Source organism: Balaenoptera ricei, chromosome 11 (genome assembly GCF_028023285.1).
Source record: "Balaenoptera ricei isolate mBalRic1 chromosome 11, mBalRic1.hap2, whole genome shotgun sequence".
Lineage (NCBI taxonomy): Eukaryota > Metazoa > Chordata > Mammalia > Artiodactyla > Balaenopteridae > Balaenoptera > Balaenoptera ricei.
Window position 1 is genome coordinate 3612328 of NC_082649.1, and position 19480 is coordinate 3631807.

A 19480-nucleotide genomic window follows, 5' to 3' on the forward strand; every position below is an offset into this window, starting at 1 on the left:
GCCCACCGCTCCCCTCGGCTGCCCCGCCCGCCGGCCGCCCCGCCCCCCCCGCGCGGGCGGCCCGAAAACCCGGAGCGCGGGAGCGCGGCTCGGCCGGGCCGGGCGGCCGCACTGGGCATGCTCAGTAGCCGGGGCAGGTTTTTCGGTCGCAAGTAGGAAGCTTTTTGCACTACACCGGAGAGGGGGAGCCGCGGAGCCAGCGCGCCGCCGTGCACCGCCGCCGCGCCCGCCCCAGCCCGGCCCGGCCCCGCGGCGGCGCGATGAGCCCGAGCCCGAGCCGGCCCGCCGGGGAGTGAGCGCGGCGCGGAGGGCGCGTTGCGCAGCTGCTCCTGCGCACAACCCGGCCGGCGGCCCGCACCGGCAGGAGTGAGCGCCGGTCCGCGCCCGCCCGGCGCCGGAGCCGAGCGGAGCAGGAAGCGCAGGCCACGCAGGGACCCAACTGAAACAAAGTGTCGGCCGCCGGCTGCGCGGCGCCTCGCCGGCCCTGCCCCGCGCCCCCCGCTCCGCCGCCCACCATGGCCTCTGAGGAGCTGTACGAGGTACCTCCCCTCCCCCCGGCCCGCCGCCCCGCCCGGCCCCCGCCCGACGGCCGGCCCGCCGCCCCCTCCCCCCCGGCCGCAGTTTGCTGGACGGAAGCGCGTGCGCCCGGGCCCGGCGGCGGCGCCCGAGTTGCGGGGCCGGGGGTCCCGGCCGCGGGGCAGGAGCGCTGAGGCGAGCGACTTGCTCAGACGGAGCCAAAGTGCCCGCGGCGAGGCGGTGGGTGCGGAGCCCGCGGCGCCGCCGGGCGGGGTCCGTGGGCGGCACGGGGGCGCTTTCCTGGCCGTTTGGCGGAGCGCTCTGGGGAGGGTTTGCCTCCGGTTTTTGGGGGGGCGAGAGGAAGGGTGCAACTGTCTCCCGACTCTGCTGCTGGCCTGAGCGATGCACAACATCGCACCGAGAAGGCTAAGCGTTGACCACATGCTTTAATTAGGTTAGCATTGTGGCCGGAGCCAGGAAATTTAAATTTAACGCTGATACACCGTCATTCATTTGCGCCGCAGCGGTGCGAGTGAGAAAGGGCACCCTCGGAACTCTTGAGTTGTGGGCGATCGGTCCGCCAGCTTCGACTTAAAGTGGTGCGGTTATCAGTTTGGGTCTTGAGGCACATTTTGTGCGCCTCGATGTAACTTCTTGACGTGTTGGGAAGTCGACTTCCTGGGAGTACAGAAGCTTGGAAGGCTCCCTGTTCTTTTGGACAAATGGTTCTTCTGTTGCGTATACGTATTTGTAAATAGGTCTTCGTAAGAGACTAAAACTGCATTACTCTTGATTTACCTCTTGGATGCGTTTAGGGACCTGGGTGTTTAGGGACTTAAGGAAGCGTCTGTAAAGAGTAGAGCCCCTTGGCCCCTGTGAACCCTTAATAAGAACCAGGTGAGCCTTCTGAGGGGTCTTCTCTTGTGGGTATGTTATCGCCGTTGGCACAGAATGGAGCTCTGTTGCCAACAGTGATAGCCTTCTAGCAACTTTTTGTCGCTTTTTTTTAAAGCAAGTTTTTGTTGCTTTAAAAGCAAGTGTTCGTAAAAGTTCTCAGGAGGAGGCTGCCTTCTGGAGAATCAATGGTAAGGTTGTTGGCCTCCCCTTACATTGTACGTGGTCAGTGTACCTTAGCTGGCACTGAAAATGTTCCATTCTGTTCAACCATTTCACACGTTAGCTGTGCCCTACTGTATTCAAGATACTATCTTGGGTCATTTGGGTACTAAAGGGAAAAAGAAACCTCCCTGTTCTCAAGAAGCTTCCCTTCTAAAAAGGAAAGTGTTGTGTTCGGGAAAGGCCCAGAAGTAGAGGCTAAGGCACGCAGTTGGGAAAGTACATAGTGTGAGAGCATGAGGGATTTTGGTTTCTACATTAGACTATTCTTTGAGAGTTGAGGCTTGAGTATTCACTCTTCATTCATTTTTGTGATTATAAATACATAATCAGTCAACTTGTTCCATTAGTGTGTGGGTGAGGGTAGCACCTTATACATAGGTTGTATCTCATGTGTAAAAAATTATTCTGAAGACAACACTTTTACCACCAGTGCATTATGAACTAAATTTAGTTCTTTGCTTACTGTATATCTTCAGGTTTTCCCTTCTCCCGGCAGCATCCATTTATAAGTCACATTTTGTACAGAGTTTGTGTTCATTCATTGTGTTATTGAATGCCTACCCTGTGGAGGGTCCGTCGGGAGCTAGGGAGGGATGAGGGATGGGAATGGTGCATGCCCTCAAAGAGCATCTGTTGGAAGAACTAAGTACATTGCAGAAAAATGACACACCTGCACAATTGAACTCTTGATTCTGAGTTTTAGTTTTGGAAAAAAGTGTTATAAGCGTAGAGTTGGGGTGACGGTAAATAGTGTGGTCAGTATATTTCAAGGTGAATTTTCTCACTTCTCCTTTACTTGTAGGCACCACTTTGACTATATGAGGATTGAAAGTTGATATTTGAAAGTTCTGCATAGCGATTGAGAGCCTGGATTTGGAGTCAGAAAACCTAGTTATTGAAATCCAACCCTGTCACCTTGAGCAAATTAACCTTGAAAGCTCAGTGTCCCCGTCTGTAAAATTGGGATCAAAGCTTACCTCATAGACCTGTGACGTTTAAATGAAAAAAACATGGAAAGCATACCTGCGGTTCCCAGAGAGAACACTCAGAAAGTGGTGGTTATTATTGTGTCCTGCCCGATCTAACATGCCTCCTGGAGGCCTGGATTTGCTTCTAAAGGTATAGAATTGTACTGTTGTAATCAAGGCAGTATTATTTGTGAGGCAGAAATGATAGTAGTCGTAAGTAAGCGCTGCGTCTGACTGGCAGCTTGTCTCGGGGGGCGGGGGGGTGGGGGTTCGGGAGCACTAAGGTATGTTAGTAGCCGGGTCCTGGGGCATGAGTTGCCTGGTTTTGTCCAGTTCTGCCTAAATCGAAGGAGAAGTTTCATGTTTGGCCTCCGACTCCACAATTCCAGAGGGATATTCTGGCAGAGGAGGAAGTTCAACATCTTGCTTTTTGAAGTAACTGGGCGTGGTAAGAGCGCGGGGCTGCCGTAGCCCCGTGAACTTGGGCGAGTTACCTGATTGCGAAGCCTTTGTTTTCTCACCTAAAAAGAAATGAGATCTCCAACACTTAGCATGGTTCCTGGTATGTGGTGATAGGTCCTTAGTAAATGTTTAAGTGCTTATTGTAACTGTACCTTGTGAATAAAAAAATAAGGGAGCAGAGCCTAGAGAAGATGGGATGGAGCTTTAGCCTCCAAAAATTGCAAGAACTACTCTTCGTTGAAGGACAGAATTGATTTACCCCCCGCATCGCCAGCAGCTGGGATCAGGGAAGACAGGTTTTTTAAATTTGCCCATGCTCTGAACTTTCTAGTTTTCACAAAAAAAACAAGCATCCTTTACATCAGGGGTCCACAAACTTTACGTAAAGGACCAGATAGTTATTAATAGTTGAGACCTTGCAGGCCAGGCAGTCTGTTACCACTGCTGAGCTTTGCCTTTGCTGCCCAGAAGCAGCCATCGGCCAAGCCCTACAGGAGCGAGCGCCGTGCTCCAGTAGAGCTGTTTATGGACGGCAAGATTCAAATTCCGTGTCATTGCTACATGTGATGAAGTAGTCTTCCTCTTTAAAAAAAGAAAAATCACTTAAAAATGTGGAAAACAGTCTTAGCCCATGGATTCTACAAAAACAGGCAGTGGGCTGGATTTGTCCTCCAGGTCTTAGTTTGCTAGCCTCTGCTTTAGATGATCAGCTGTTCTGGAGCTGAGTTTTCTGCTGGGGTTGGGCGTATGGAGGGTGGGATGTGGAGTAGTTAAAGGCCTTCTAGCTCCAATCCTAGCTCTAGACTTAGAGCCAGACGTTGTGGATTCCACTCTTCCCTTCTGTGTTGGGAAGGGAAGAGCTGTATGTCTTAAGTAACTCTCTCCTGAACTCCCTCATCTGTAAAATGGGAATGATAATCACTGCTTCAAAGAATTGTGAATCCTGAATGACATTAGCATGTCAAAGCCGTTTAGAGTTGATAAAACGCTATAGCCAGGTGTTAAGTGGTTACGTTTACCCTACGAAACATCTTTATTTTCCATTCTTAAAGGAAAAGGAAAAACCACGCTGTGCTCAAACCCTGAAACCAAACCTTTTTTCCTTTGATTATATTGATTATATCACCAAAGGAAAGAAAAGATCAAAAGGATCTTAACCTATCTAGTGGCCAAATAACCACCAGAAGAGTGAGTTCATGTGCTTTGAGAAAGGAATCTAATACAATGAAAGCAGCGTTCTTGTTTATCTTAACCATTCCTTTCTCTCAGTGGGTGTGGGTTTTTTTCCCCCTGAGAACTACTGTAGTAGCTTAATTTAAAATTCAGGAAGATCCCAGTGATCTTGTCTTGGCCTTCTGAGAAAATATTTATCCAACACATGCATGTTTCAGGCAATCAAAAATGGAAGTAAGCTTTTAAGAATGAAATTACACCTGGCTTATAAAACGTGTCTTCAAGTTGATTGGTTTGGAAGGATAATCAGGATTTGGGGGAAATTTAAGTCTTTCGGATCTTTCTCCTTAATTTGGGATGAGATTGCACCTCTCCCGCGTACCTCAGGAATTTTAGTTGTAAGTCAGATCCGCACGTGTGGTCCAGATGCACTTCACAAAGATGAGGAGACCCCGTGACTGTTGGTCAAGACGGACCAGCATCTGCCGTGTGTGGTTAGCTGGCTCTTGAGATTGACATCCCCCAAAATAAGAAAGCAGAAAGCGTTATTTGACTGCTGGGATTGATTGTGTGGTAGTAGAGTCACGTGTGTGTGTGGGTGGGCGGGGTGTGTTTTGAACATTAACACACTCTCTTAAATGTGAATTGCGGAGAATACTCCTGCCTGAGCAGGAGTGTGGCGACATCACCTGTGCTTTTCCTTTGAATTTGCTTCCAGGTCCTGTGTACTCGAATAAGTTTTTCTCTTCTTGCTGTGATACCTAAGAATCATTTAATCTTTTCCTCATGCTCTGTAATGATTTTAACCATTGAATGTATTTTCATGGTGTATTGGAAGTACTTCATTCAATTCTGTGTATCTGAGCTGCACAGAGCCGGTCTAAGTCGAGTTTCTGTGAATAAGGAGTCATCATTTGTATATTGTGTGTATCTGTAGGCACATAGCATCATTGCGGGTTCTGTTAAGATAGAATACATGCAGATTCTGGGGCCCAGACCATGAGCTTGTAGTTTTCAGTGTTTGGATGGAGACAGGAATCTCCGCTTCAGAAAGCTTCTTTCTGGAATGTGGGTGGAGTTAGGAGCCTCTGGATTGCACTGGTCTGTTTGCGACAACACTGAGGGGTCGGGATGTGCCTTTGAAGAAGTCGAGCTCCAGGTGGACCAGACAAGTCCTTTGCGGGCCCGTTGACCGTTGCCGGTGTTTAACTGAGTCATTCCAGGAAGGGAGCATTAAAAACACTCGGTAGTTAGGTATAAGGGCTGTTTCTGGAATGTCTGTTTGCTATCTTCATCGTATGGTGCACTTGTCCACCAGATTGTAAGATTGGTGAGTACAGTTTTTAAAACTAGGATCTTTTTTCTGGTCATTAATTTCCACAGTTCACATTTTTCAATAGTTGCGTAATTGTTGAATTATTCAATACATTTTAATGAAAGAGTGAATTAAATAAATGACTTACCTCCAGTTTCCCCTCCCCCAGACGTGACGCCCAAGACTTAGTCCCTCATCCACATTTGTGGTTTTAATGCGAGGATGGGGAGAACTTCCAACTGTACTGTTTCCCACACCAACTTAATTCTCTCCAGCTTTTTAAGCTGGTCAAGGCCTGGGAGGCCCCTGTTCTCTGGGGAGTCTGGGAAAGGTCTTTTGCTTTGTGTGAAAATTTGTTCAAGTAATAAGAGTGTTTTTTGGGGGGAGAGGATCAGCAGCTTTCCTCTGTTTCTCGGGGGGAATCTGTGACCCCAAAAGTATTAAACTTGTTCTTGAGACCTTTGAGCTAAGCCTTGGGTTTCACTACCCTTCATTGATGACTTTGACATTGTTTTTGCCAAACTCAGCTCTGCTTCAGCCAGAGCCTGTGGTGAAACTGTGTTCAAACCTCGCTGATGGGGCTTGGAAGATGCATGCTAGTTGTAGTGTTTAAGTGGCTCTTCTTGAAATTCCGCATACGTACAGCCTCAGGTTAATATTTTAGCTCCACTTCTGACAGTGCGAGGCCTTGAGATACTTTAAATCTGATCCACCCCTGAATTTGCATGCTATTATTTTCCAGTGTTAATCAGCATCCGTGCAAAAACCCTCGCAAAGTAGAGCATTATTCTTGCATACAGACAGTATTTCTTTAGCTTTGCCTGTGTCTTTACCAGTTTCTTTGATCGTCAGTCTTCTATCTCAGAACTTCCTTCTGGGATTCTTTTTTTTTTTTCCCTTAAGTATGTCCTTTAGACATTTCTTTAGGGAGGGGTTGTTGGTGGAAAAGTCTCTAGTTTTTTGATTACCTGGAAATGCCTTTCTTTTGCCCCCATTTTTGAAAAATAGACTTGATTCCAAATAAAGCTAGTTACTTGGTTGTTTTTGTTCAGCATTTTGAAGCTATCGTTCCGTTGTCCTCTGGCTTCCCCGTTATTCTTGAGGAGGCTGTCAGCGTGGAGGTCTGTCTTCTGTCTCTGGTGGCTTTGGGATCCCCTCTTTGACTTTGGTGTTCTCTAGTCCTGTTACAGTGTATCTCTGTGTGACTTTCTTTTTGTTAATAATCTTGGTATATGTTGTGCTTCTCTTGTGGATTTGTGCCTTGCCAGTTGTAAAAGACTGTTGGCCATCTTACCATCAGATCCCGCTGTGCTTCTAAACTCTCCCTCTGGAATTCCAAGGAGGCACTTATTAGATCTCCTCATCCTCCCCCTCTTGTTGCCATTTCCTTGTTTCTGTTTTGTTTGCATTCTGGGTATTTCCTTGGATCTCACTTCTACTTCACTAATGAGCTGTGTCTAATCCACTCTTTAACTCATCCATTGAGTTTTTAATTTCAACAATTATGTTTTTTTACTTCTAAATATTCTGGGTACCCCTGCCCCCAACCTGTTAGTCTGTGGCTTGCTTTCTTCATCTTTGATGTTTGTCTGTTTTTAAGATTGACTCATTCATTACGGTTGGATTGGAGGAGTTACTGGGGCATTTGGATGTTTTCCTTGCTTCCTGCAAGCCCAATGAAGTGCTAAGAATTACATTTTATTGAAGATCTGTTATTTTGCAGTGACAGTGCCCTTTGGAACCTTGTTTGCTTTTTTTGCCAGAATCTGAAGAAACGTGTTGAATTGGAATTTGTGGTATCGTGACTAGGGATCAAGGGCTTGAGCCGATGCTTGAGATTTACCTAAAGATACTGAGAATGCAAATAAAGTGTAAACTAGATTTCAGGGGAACTGTTTATGAAAATGGATATAATAGTTACAACAAATGCTTGTGAAGCAAAACGTTCAACATCTTCGTTCTGCCCGCCCTGATATATAGGCATGTCTTGTCTAACTTTCCTTTGCCTGAGGTTGGCCTGTTCAGTTGGTCTGGGCTAGTGAAGCCATAGTTGTTGGCCTAACTTGGTCCACACCTACACACCTCATCCCTCCTCTGTACCTTTGTGTTGCCATTTTTTCAGTACATGGTGGTTTCCCCAGCTTGCCAGCCTCAGTGTCGGTCCTCATTCAGGACCTCATCAGGGCTCACTGTTAGCAGGAATCCTCCCCTTCAAACTCCATGTGACTAATTTCCTCTTTGTTTTGCATTATAATAATTTGTACTTGCTTATTTATTACTTTTTCTAGGTATTAAATAATATGACATATATTTTCTCCGGGAAAGGTTGGCTACCTATTTTTTGGTTGATTGTAGTGCCTAATCTGAGGACGTGAATGTGGTGAGCAGTCAATAATTGCTGACTTTTAACTGAAATACAAATATTATAGTGACTGGAGTTGCATTATTTGAAATTATACCATATATGTGAGAATTGTGCATTTAGGTATCTTGTTTGAAAAGCCATATGGTGTTTTGGAGGAAAGTTATTTCTAAACTTGATACAAATTATTTGGAGGAAAATTGTGTTCCTGGAAAGAGTATTTGAACTGTTGGCCGCAGCATTTTTTATGTTTACCCGCTGGTGAAAAGTGGGGTGAGGGGATGTCTAACAATAGTGTTCACTAGTTGGAGAAGTCAGCTCAGTATACTTAGGAAATGTCTTCACTCTTTGTCTCTCTCCATTTATAACGGTCTCTGCCATGTGACATCCTCAAGAGGTTGGTAGTTTCCAGTGTTTGTTGGATGAAGCCCCCCAGTGTTGGTGGCAGGTCATGAATGTCTCTGGTTAAGATGTTACCATTTTTCATCAGTAGGTTACTGTTTAGGATTTCAGTGCATCCCAGAGTTGCAGGCAGAAGCATGTCTTATCTTAGCATGTAACTGATCTGGAAGCTTCAGCTGTTCAGAATATGTGAGAACCAAGACAGAAAAAGTCCTCTTGGCTGTAAAAAGTTGTCACACCCCATACGCACTGAACACTCTGGGTCTCTCTTGGAGACCGTTTGCCTGTATTTTCGGCGTGACGTGCTTGGAGTATACGGCTTCCTTAGCTTGTTAGAAGCAGATATCTGGTAAGGGAAAGGGAGCCGCCGCAGGGAGGTGAGCTGACATTAGTAAGTTTGCTCGTGAGATGAGCGGAACTGGGAAGCTGGGGACGGCACCTCCAGGTCATGGATAGTAGGGGCTCCTGAGTCCCCTCAAGCTTGTGAAGGGCATGTTTACAAAGTGGAAAACGGTATGTTGAAAAGAGCTATCAAAAATGATTTGTAAAAAGTTTTGGGATATAAGTGGCAACGCTCAGTTTAATTTTATGGTTTTCCAAAGTTTCCAGAGGAGAGCGAGCAAGTGTCCTCCTAGGGGGATGGAGGGGGGAGTGGGGGGTTACAGCCTGGCCTGTCTCTGAATCCTGGTACCCTAAAACCTCTGTGGAGCTAACCGCGTACTGCAGAGAATGATCTGTGGTTTGACACGAAGTGTTTTAAGAGTGATTACCAGTTAACACTGCTCCGTGAATCTTTGGGTCAGGTTGATGCTTCAGGAAGTTGGTGTCTTCGTACAATTCTTCATCCCCTGCTGGGTATGTCCCCCTCCGCCCGCCGGGTTAAGAGCAGGGACTTGCCCTGTCATCTTCCATGATGACGCTGGGTAAAGGAAGGATTAGGTGATTTGCTGAAATGTAAATGAGAATATTTGAATTGCGTTATTGATGAAAATTTTTGGAAAACCTTGTTTCAGTCATTGTTTTTACCATTGACGTTTAAAGAGATTGATTTTCTATCTGAAGTCGTCTCACTGCTGGGTGTTGAAGAGAAGGCGCAGGAGCTGTTTCTATCTCAGGTCTGCCGCCTGCTTCTCCGCTTAGCAGAGCGATGGCGCTGGTCCTTGGTCGGTCATGGGAGCACGTGGAGGGGCCTGTCTGCTTCCTGCTCCTCCCAACCCACGGGCTGGGCCAGAGCCCCCTAGAAAACATCGTGTCTTCCGGGCATCTCCAGCCTTCATTCCTCTCTCCCTCCCGGATTTCCTGTCCCTTCGTCCAGCTTGGTCCCTCCAGCCTGATTTCCGTCCTCCGCCAGGTGCCCTTTGAGCCGAGGCTTCCTTCATCCCATTTGGTCTCTGGACCCGGCTTCTCTGCTGGCTTGTTGCTCTGCTCAAAGCTCTGGGAAGGAGCGTCCGGCTGCCCCGTTGGCTCACCTTGCCTTTCATCTGTGCGCTTCGGAGGGAACTCCCCGGGCAGCCTGACACCTCCGACACCTGCGGTGGCGCCGAGCCGGCTCTCCAGCTCTCGGCCAGTGTAACGGGCCCCTGGCTTTGTCCTCTGACTTCCCTCCCTCGTGCAGGTGTGCTTTGGAACTCAGAGCACCAGGTAAAGGGCTATTTTGTGAGCATTTTTAAGGAAGGAGAGGCGTGTGTAGTGGCAGGGGTGCTACCTAGAACAGGACGTGTATCACCTCTTCCAGAAAAAGTCTCCAGAATTATTTTACGTGCCACCATTCGGCACCACTAGCTTCAGCTCATAAGTGAGCTTTCTGAGAACGTTTTGATTAAATTGAGAGGCACAGATCGAAAAGTGTATCCCCAGGGGAAACAGTTCCTCTGAAGTAGGTCCAGGTTGGCGCCGATTACAAATGATGAGACTGCGATGATTTCGTAGAAAGAGCGGAAGATGGTGGAAATGAGATCTTGTCACTTGTGTGCGCGCGCGCGTGTGTGGGTGTGCGCGCGCGCGCGTGTGTGGGTGTGCGCGCGCGTGTGTGTGGGCGTGCGCGTGCGTTCACCTTGGCGGGAGGTTCCGCTGACCCAGGAACCGGGTCAAGATCAACAGGGGAGAGACTGTGGTGGTGAGTGGGCCGCTTCACGGCAGTGCCCCCCCAGCTCTGTCCTTAGGATGACCTGGGAGAGAGAAAGGCCGGAACCACCCGTGGCTGGGTGGGGTGCGCGAAGGGCTGTTCCCAAATCCAGGTCTCACGGGCCAGTCCCACCAAAAGGAAAGCTCAGCCCTCGGGCCCTTTGCTTGGCTCATTTCTGCTGCAGTAGAGGGTCGTGTCTTGGAGTTCAGTTGACTTTTTAAGAAGCCTTCTCTAGAGTGGAGCTCCGCTCGGGGAGGCGTGCCCCCTGAGTGCTGGAGGAGGGACCCTGGAGAGAGTCAGGATGCTCGTGTGGCCCCGCAGGTGGCTGAGACCTCTTGCTGCCCCCTGACTCGCATCTCATTCCCCAGCCGGGGGACGGGGCTGGGAACAAAACCGAGGTGGAACTTCCCATCCCTCCTGTGACTGCGCCACCTTCCACCTCTCTGCAGTGTGACCGTGTTTCTCTGCGCTCCTGCCGTCCTACGGGGCGCCGCTCCCACGCCCACCTGTGAGGACCACTCGGGGAGGAGGGATCTGGCTGTGTCCCCCACCCTCCTGGAAGAGCTGCCCCGTGCCGGGCACCATCGCTGGGCCGCGTGAGGTCGGCTAGAGCCCTGGGTGCTCTCTGAAGCCGCGTGGAGGCCCAGCGGAAGTGAAAGCTGCCTTCCCTTTTGCTGCGGGAATAGCGAGGCATCACCCCTTGTCAGAAGCTCCTTTGGTTTTCAGTTAGGCTTCTCACCTTGGTAGCATCCCGGGTCGCGGAAGATGCCGGGGCCACACCTCCCCACGGTCTCGCTTGCTGGCCCAGCTCTGTGACCTGGCCGGCCTCGGGCACCTCTGAATCCCCGGGGGCAGGAGCTCCAGAGATTCAAACTAAAGCACCTGCTGCCTAAGGAGAAAGGGTCTTGAGAGCCGTGTGCAGGGGCTCGTCCGCCTCTGAGGAGACGTGTGTATCACAGGCTCCCGGCCCCGAAGATGGTTGTAGGGTTAATGATCGAAAAGTTTTGTTTTCTCTCTCTCTTGCATTTTTGTTCTTCTCTGACTCTGGGTTGGGGAAGTGAGATTCTGTTGCTGTCTTTTCCACCTCCTTGCGCTCCTCTGCCACTCGTCTCATCCCACCCCCACCCCCTGTTTGATGCCCTCCGTCATATGATATGGAATTGAACTTTTCTCAAAAGTTTAATGAAAAAACCAAGCGAACAATAGAATCCTTCTGTCTTTCCAAAACAAATCAACTTTCGATCTATAAACTAAGCTACTCTTGTATTCGTCCTCCCTTCCCTTTTCCTTATAGCTCGTTTGTCTTTGGTAGAAAATGGATTTGTCACTCCTGCTGAACTTCATCAGTTTAGGATGGACGTGTCATCCAGTCGGGTTTTTGCTTGTATATTATGTGTAAGACGTTAGTAATGATACAGAAGAGCAACAAACATGTAGGAAGATGTACTCTCCTATTTTCGATTTATGTTAGCATATATGTTAGCAAGAGTTAGTGAGGAGCTATTTAGTAAACATTCTTAAGTGAGTTATGTGTCTGTTAAACATGGCATTAGAAAAATTTCCTGAAGCAAGTTTATGACCGAACCTTTTTATAAATTTATTTATTTATTTATTTTTGGCTGTGTTGGGTCTTCATTTCTGTGCGAGGGCTTTCTCTAGTTGCGGCGAGCGGGGGCCACTCTTCATCGCGGTGTGGGGGCCTCTCACTATCGCGGCCTCTCTTGTTGCGGAGCACAGGCTCCAGACGCGCAGGCTCAGTAGTTGTGGCTCACGGGCCCAGTTGCTCTGCGGCATGTGGGATCTTCCCAGACCAGGGCTCGAACCCGTGTCCCCTGCATTGGCAGGCAGACTCTCAACCACTGCGCTACCAGGGAAGCCCAATGACCATACCTTTTAAACATGAAGATTGCTTAAACCTTAAAAAAAACCCTTTTAAGTTTTGAGGAGCAATTAATAATGATGTGACAATAGTGTATTTGAGTATATGTAGGTGACCTTTCACATGCTTTATAAAGGGTTCTCAGAGTCCAGTAGGCATTACCTCGGTGGGTTAGGGTTAACGCTAAGGTGTTCGAGATGCTCTTCTATAAGACACACACTAACACCTTAACCAGGGAAAAAGAAAGAGCAACCCACTGATTGTTCTTGCTAGAGCTATAAGGGTTTCTTAAACTCTTTGTAGTGTAAGTTAACAGGTGATGGTGGTTCAGTTACAGAAACAAGCAGGATCCTCATCTGCCTTTTCTTCCATGGTCTCCATCCTTGGGATCACTAAGCAGACATAGAGAAGATGTGACTAAAACAATGACATTTTCTCATGTAGCTTGTGGGAGCTCACAGTAATTACCTGTAATTTTAAGGTAGCCAGTAGATTTCCTGTGCACAGCAGCCTAGAAATCTTTTGTATGAACCTAAAAATGAGTGACTAATTATAGGGTAGAAAATGAATCAGCTTCGTATGAGATCAAGCAAATTCGCAAGGAGCCGTGAACTTAATGCGTCAACACAGATAACAATTTTTGACTGTCACCAAAGACTTTAGGTTAAACAGGTGGCTATAATGAAGCACAAAACATGGATGAAAAAAGAAGAAAGATCAGAGATTCCATTTGTCAAAATTTCGTCCAAAAGAGATTTTGAAAGTTTGTACAAAGTTGATGAATATAGATGATGATTTGACATTTACTATGATTTTTTTTCTTTAAGAAATAGAACAAACTAAAACATGTTTGGGGGCTTCCCTGGTGGCACAGTGGTTAAGAATCCGCCTGCCAATGCAGGGGACACGGGTTCGAGCCCTGGTCCGGGAGGATCCCACATGCCGCGGAGCAGCTAAGCCCGTGTGCCACAACTACTGAGCCTGCGCTCTAGAGCCCGTGAGCCACAAGTGCTGAGCCCGCGTGCTGCAACTGCTGAAGCCCGCACGCCTAGAGCCTGTGCTCCGCAACAAGAGAAGCCATTGCAATGAGAAGTCCGTGCACCACAACGAAGAGTAGCCTGTGCTCGCTGCAACTAGAGAAAGCCCGCGCACAGCAACGAAGACCCAACACAGCCAAAAATAAATAGATAAATAAAAACCAAAAATAAAACCAAAAAAAAAAACATGTTTGGAGAATATATTAAAGGGAAAGACAAGTCCAATACAAACATTAAAAGTCTGACGTGCAGTAGCCAGCATTACCATCCCAAAGAACCAAGGAAGCACCAGTGTCAAAGAAAGCAGCCTGTTGTTTTGTCACCAGTAGCATCGTTCATCATATGACCGATTTCTCAGGGTCGAGTAGATTTAGCAGGTGTAAAGTAGGAAGTCTGAGAATCAGTGAGATGCAGAGGGAGCAAACCCGAGGCCTGGTGACGGACTCTTTATCAGGACACTTCATTTTGTTCGTGGGAAACCATATTTGATGTACACCATATCATCAACTTAACTCACTAGACTGTATAGTTTTGAATTACCCTGATTCATTCCCAAATTCATTTTTGTGAATTTTTGGCACCATGGGGTATATTCAAAAGACTGTGAGCGCAATCCTAAAAGAGGAGAAAGTTCTGAGAATGTTTTGTGTTTTCAACAGCCTCTTTGAAGTAAAGAGTTTAGCCTTTTAAGGTCACTTCTTGAACCAGCTGACATCCACTTGGCAGGCAGGTGCTTTGAATTTCATGGTCTCATCACCTTACTTGTGGTTTGTATGTAAAGGCCCTATATGCATGTTTATTGAGGAAAGAAGATGGAAGTCAAGAAAGAAAAAAAAAAAAAAGGTCAAAAAAAGAAAAAGAAGTCATCTGCTGCTCTAGCACCCAGATTAACTACCACAAGCCAAGGCCCATCATCCGGGACAGCTTTGTGCATAAATATAGGTAGAAGAGTGGATTATACAGGTCACAGTTATTTCATAAAAATAGAATTATATCCATGCTGTTTAACAGAAGATACATAGAAGTTAACACTGAAGGAATTGTGGAGTGTTCTATAAAAACCTTTTTATTTATTGGTCCATTTTTTTTTTTTTTTGCATTTTTCTTGATTTGTTGGAGTTCTTTGTAATCGATGCTAATCTTTGTTATTCATCTTGCAAATGTTTTCTCATCTGTGTTGTATCCTCTTCATTAAAGATTTTAAAATCTGTAACACAATTACATACTTCACCCACCAAATTAATGAAAATTTACCTTTTAATGCAGTCTTATTTTCCTCGTTTCTCGTTTAGGAAGTCCTTCCTACACCAAGATCATTATCTTCTATCTCTTCATCCAAAAGTTTTGCTTCTAACGGTAGCAAAAACCTGCCGTTTGTTTTTCTGGTATGAAGTTGGGATCTGATTTGTTTTTTAACTGGATAATCTGCTGTCACCATTTATTAAACTAGTCGCTCTCTCCCCTTCCCGTTTGCCCCTCTGCCATACGTGAAGTTTTCATTTACGTGTGTGGGTCAGTTTCTTCTGCTCACCTGGTGTTTGTCTTTTCTTGGTCACACATCACACTGTTGTCATCAGTATGGCTTTGTAATAAGTCTTGGAAACTTGCCCTGTCAGGTGTCTCGATCTTGTTCTCTTTTTCTGGAAGACGGCTCAGCTGTTCTTCGTGGTGCGTTCTTCCGCTTCCACGCTGGGCTTGGGTTGATGCTGTGTTGCATTCACGGGTTACTCTGTGGCCCTGGAGATGCAGCAGTGGAGCTGACAGATAAAAGTCCTGCCCAAGGAGCTTAGATTCTCGTGGTGGCAGCAGGCTAAGTGGGATACAGCTAGTGGCTTGGGGTGTGGGTTAGTTTTATGTAAATTGTCAGAGAAAGCCTCACTGATAAGGTGACATTTGGGACTTGAAAGCAAAGGAATGCCCCCAGAGGTTGGCGTGTTCTTAGCGAGTTTGGGCAGCACCAAGGAGGCTGTTGTGTCTGGAAACAGAGAGGGATGGTCCCTGAGGTCAGGGTGGTAGTGGGATCTAGGCAGGCCGTTTGTGGATATGCTGACTACTCCGAGTTTTATTTTTACTGAGATGGAAAGCCATTGGAGGAGTGACATAATCAAAATAAAATTTTTAAAGGGTTGTGGTGGATGCTATGTGAAGAACAAACCGTGGCAGGACTAGGAAGGAAGCTGGGAGATTGGTCAGGAGGCTGGCAGAATAACTCGGGCAAAAGATGTTGGTGTTTGAAACCCGGGTGGCGGGATGATGGAGTAGTGAGGAGTGACTGCACTCGGGGTCTGTTTTGAAGGTGGGGCTGAGCAGGATTTACGTGTAGATTGGATACTGGATGTGACGGAAGGAGAAGAAATGGAAAGAACGTGGGGTTTTCAGGCTCGAGTCACCAGAAGAATGGGATTGGCCAATTATTCAGACAGGTGTGACTGCTTAGGGCTCAGCTTTGGTTTTTATCGCGGGGGAGGGCTGGGGGGGTGGATAAGTAGGAGTTGGGCTTTAGACGTGTTAAGTTCGAGATTCCTTTTCGACATCAGGTGGCGGTGTGGGCAGGCAGGGTCTAAATGTTTAGAGTTTAGGGCATATGCTTCGGCGGGAGATGTCTGTATGTGCATGGTTTTTAAAACCGGGGAAGGATGGAGTCATCCAGGGACTAAGTGTAGGTAGAGAAGAGATGTGAAGGTTAGATCGCGCGGACGTTCTTTTATAGAACTTGAGACGAGATGAAGATGCAGTAAAAGAACAGGTGTGGCCAGGAAAATAGGAGCAAGGGAGAGTGGTGCCCTGGAAGCAGGTGACGAACATTTCAAGAAGGAGGGAATGACTCACTGTGTTCTGTGCTGTCATGGGGACCTAGACTTGACCACTAGATATGGCAGCAGCTGTTTGGGGACGTGGGCTCGTGAGAGCATGGGAAAAGAGGAATTGGAGGTGATGACTGTAGGCAGTTCTCAGGACCAGTTTTTCGAAAAGAGAACCAGGAGGGCGAGGTAGGCTTCAGAGTTTGTTTGCTTTAAGATAGGGGAAATTATAGTATGTTGTGTGATGCTGGGAGAAAAGCTAATAGGAAGGGGAAATTAATGAATCAGGAGAGAGAGGGAGGGAGGGCAGGAGCTCGAATGGGATCCTCTCCCCCTCTCCCCACCTTTTGGTTCTTCGGTATGTTTTGCTACGCACTTTTTAAAAGTTTTTCACAGTCTTTCTTAGATTTATTCCCAGAAGCTATAGTTTCTTGTTGCTCTTGTTAGAGAGATCTCTTTAAAGTTATATTTTCTAACTAGTTAATACTTGTGCACAGGAAGGCTGTTTATGCTTGATTTAGCAACCTTGTCAAACTATTTTGGTTGAAAATTCATAGATTCTTTTGGGTTTATATGTAGATAACTGTATCTTGTGCAAATAGGTGAGATTATATTTTTTTCCTCTTCACATTCATACCTGTTACTTTATCACTTTGGCTGGGACCATTTGGTACGATGTTGAATATCAGTTACTAACAACAAGCATTTTTTTTTTTAAATTTATTTATTTTATTTATTTTTGGCTGCGTTAGGTCTTCGTTGCTGCGCGCGGGCTTTCTCTAGTTGTGGCGAGCGGGGGCTACTCTTAGTTGCAGTGCACAGGCTTCTCATTGCGGTGGCTTCTCTTGTTGCGGAGCACAGACTCTAGGTGCGCGGGCTTCAGTAGTTGTGGCACATGGGCTCAGTAGTTGTGGCTCGCAGGCTCTAGAGCTCAGGCTCAGTAGTTGTGGTGCACGGGCTTAGCTGCTCTGCGGCATGTGGGATCTTGCCGGACCAGGGCTCGAACCCGTGTCTCCTGCATTGGCAGGCGGGTTCTTAACCACTGCACCACCAGGGAAGCCCCCAAGCATTCTTATTTCATTTTTAATTCTGAAAGTTCTATAAAATTTTATTATTAAGTAAAAGCTGTAGATAGTTGCTAAGGTACCTTTGTTTAAAAAATATTTATTTTTGGCCGCGCCACGCCTTGGTTGCGGCATGCGGGATCTAGTTCCCTGACCAGGGATCGAACCTGGGCCCCTGCATTGGGAGCGCGGAGTCTTACCCCCTGGACCACTAGGGAAGTCCTGCTAAGATATTGTTTTAAAGTTAAAGTTCTGTTATTTCTGGTTAAAGTTCTCTTATTTCTAGCATGTGAGGAGTTCTTAATCCTGAATGGTTAACGAATTGTATGGGATGTGCTTTCTGCATTCATTAGAGATTGTCATTTTACTCCCTCTTTCCTTTTAATATTTTAATGTAATATATTAATATATCATCTGATGTTAAGCCATCCTTGCATTTCTGGGATAAACCCTACTTATTCACAGTGTATTATTGCGTACATTGTTAAATTCTTTTCATAATCAGGCTTATAATAGTTGAAAAGGTAACCAACTTAATATTTTTTCCTATTATGGAACAGTTGCAGAATCCGTGGATTTTCTGTGTTTTGATTTTCTGTTTCTGAAGATTTTGTTTCACTTGCCTATAAAATCTTCTGGACTTCTGTTTCCTTTTAAGGTAGGAGAGGAGCTATTTGATTATTCATTAGAGAATTACCTTGTGTTTCTTTATCGGTGTTTTCTATTTCTTAAGCCAATTGTGGCCTAAAGTTTTTTATATTAGAGTATTTTAGGATATTTAAAAACCTATACTGGATCTATGATTATATACCTTTAACATGCCTTTTGGTTTTTTGTGCCTTTTTCCGTACAGATATTTTATCTCATTTGATTCTTTGGAAGAATCAGTTTTTTATTTTACTGATTCTTTATATCTTTGCTTTCTACTTTATTTCTTGCTCTTTATTTCCTTCTGCCCTCTTGACATTATCTGGTTCTTTTCCTAGCTTACTGAGTTGAATAGCTCATCTGTTCTTTAATGAAGGCTGTAAAATTACCTTGTAAGTACAGCTTTAGCCACATCATATACGTTTGCTTTATTTTTTAAATCTTCAGTATCTTTAAATTTTTCTTTGTTTATTTAAAATAAATTCACTTATTTTTTTGATTAGGATATTTATTCATATGTTTTAAAATCCAAAAAGTATTAAAAATATTTACAGCCACAAGGATTTTGTCTTTTTGTTTTTGAGTACTTAAATGTACTTAAATTTAAATATTTTTAAGGTGAAAATCTTTTTCTTTACTATGTATCTTCTAATTGAATTACGCCATGGCCAGGGAATGGTCTTTATGAAACCTTAATTCTGGAGGTTTCCTCTTGTGATCTTGCAAAAGGGTTTATTTTGGGATTTAGAGTTCATCTTTGCTGTTTATCCTTTTCTTATTTATTTATTTTTCAATTGTCTGTTGGTCTGAGAGATTTTTCTTTATGGATTGGGTATTTATTCTTTTGCTGGTTGGAAGATATAGATTCTTTGTCTGACCTTGTGGTTGCCATTAATTTCTTTAGATTCTACTTAACTGTTAATCTGAATGATCAAATCATTCAGTGATTTCTTCTGAAATGTGACAGGGACATAAGTGTTATTTACCTTTTGAGTATATCTACTCCCTGTGTCTTATGCTTATTGAGAATATTTCTATTCTTTTTAATGTACCAGGAATGGGATATGTATTTAATAGTTAATTAAGTTTTATACGTCTTCCTTGAGGACATAACAAGGATATAGCTCACCATTAATTCTTCACTGAAATCTCCAACCTCACTTCCACTAGGTCAAGATTATTTTCTAGTATTTGTTTTATCTTTCAGAAATAAACCAACAATTTTTTTTTTTTTAATCACAGGTTATTTAAATTTTCTAACTTCACATTTGAATGCTCGTTTCACTTATCCCTTTCATTCTGTGTGGGCTGACTTTTGCTCCTGAATTGCACCTTACTTTCTTTGCTTTTCTATTTTCTTTTTTGAGATATAATTGAGATACCATAGAATTCCTCTTTTTAAAGCATACAGTTCTTTGGTTTTTAGTATGTTTACAAAACTGTACTTTTTACCATTATCTAATTTCAGAACATTTCCGCACCTCAGAAAGAAACTCCTTACCCATTGAGTGTCAGTCCCCACCCCTGTAACCCTGCACCCCTGGCAAGCACTAAATCTACTTTCTCTATGAATTTGTCTATACTGCACACTTCATATAAATGGAATTAT

At 45.5% G+C, this 19480-nt stretch overlaps 1 protein-coding gene across 1 annotated transcript in view; it reads left to right on the plus strand.

Annotated features, from left to right (window-relative positions):
• The first annotated feature begins 308 nt into the window (after window positions 1-308).
• CDYL (chromodomain Y like) overlaps window positions 309-19480 on the plus strand; it is a 156171-nt gene continuing 136999 nt past the window's right edge. Inside the window, exon 1 of the mRNA XM_059937831.1 lies at window positions 309-539. Within this exon, the coding sequence (XP_059793814.1) occupies window positions 516-539 (24 nt within the window). The 5' untranslated portion in view covers window positions 309-515. The remainder of the gene's footprint in view (window positions 540-19480) is intronic.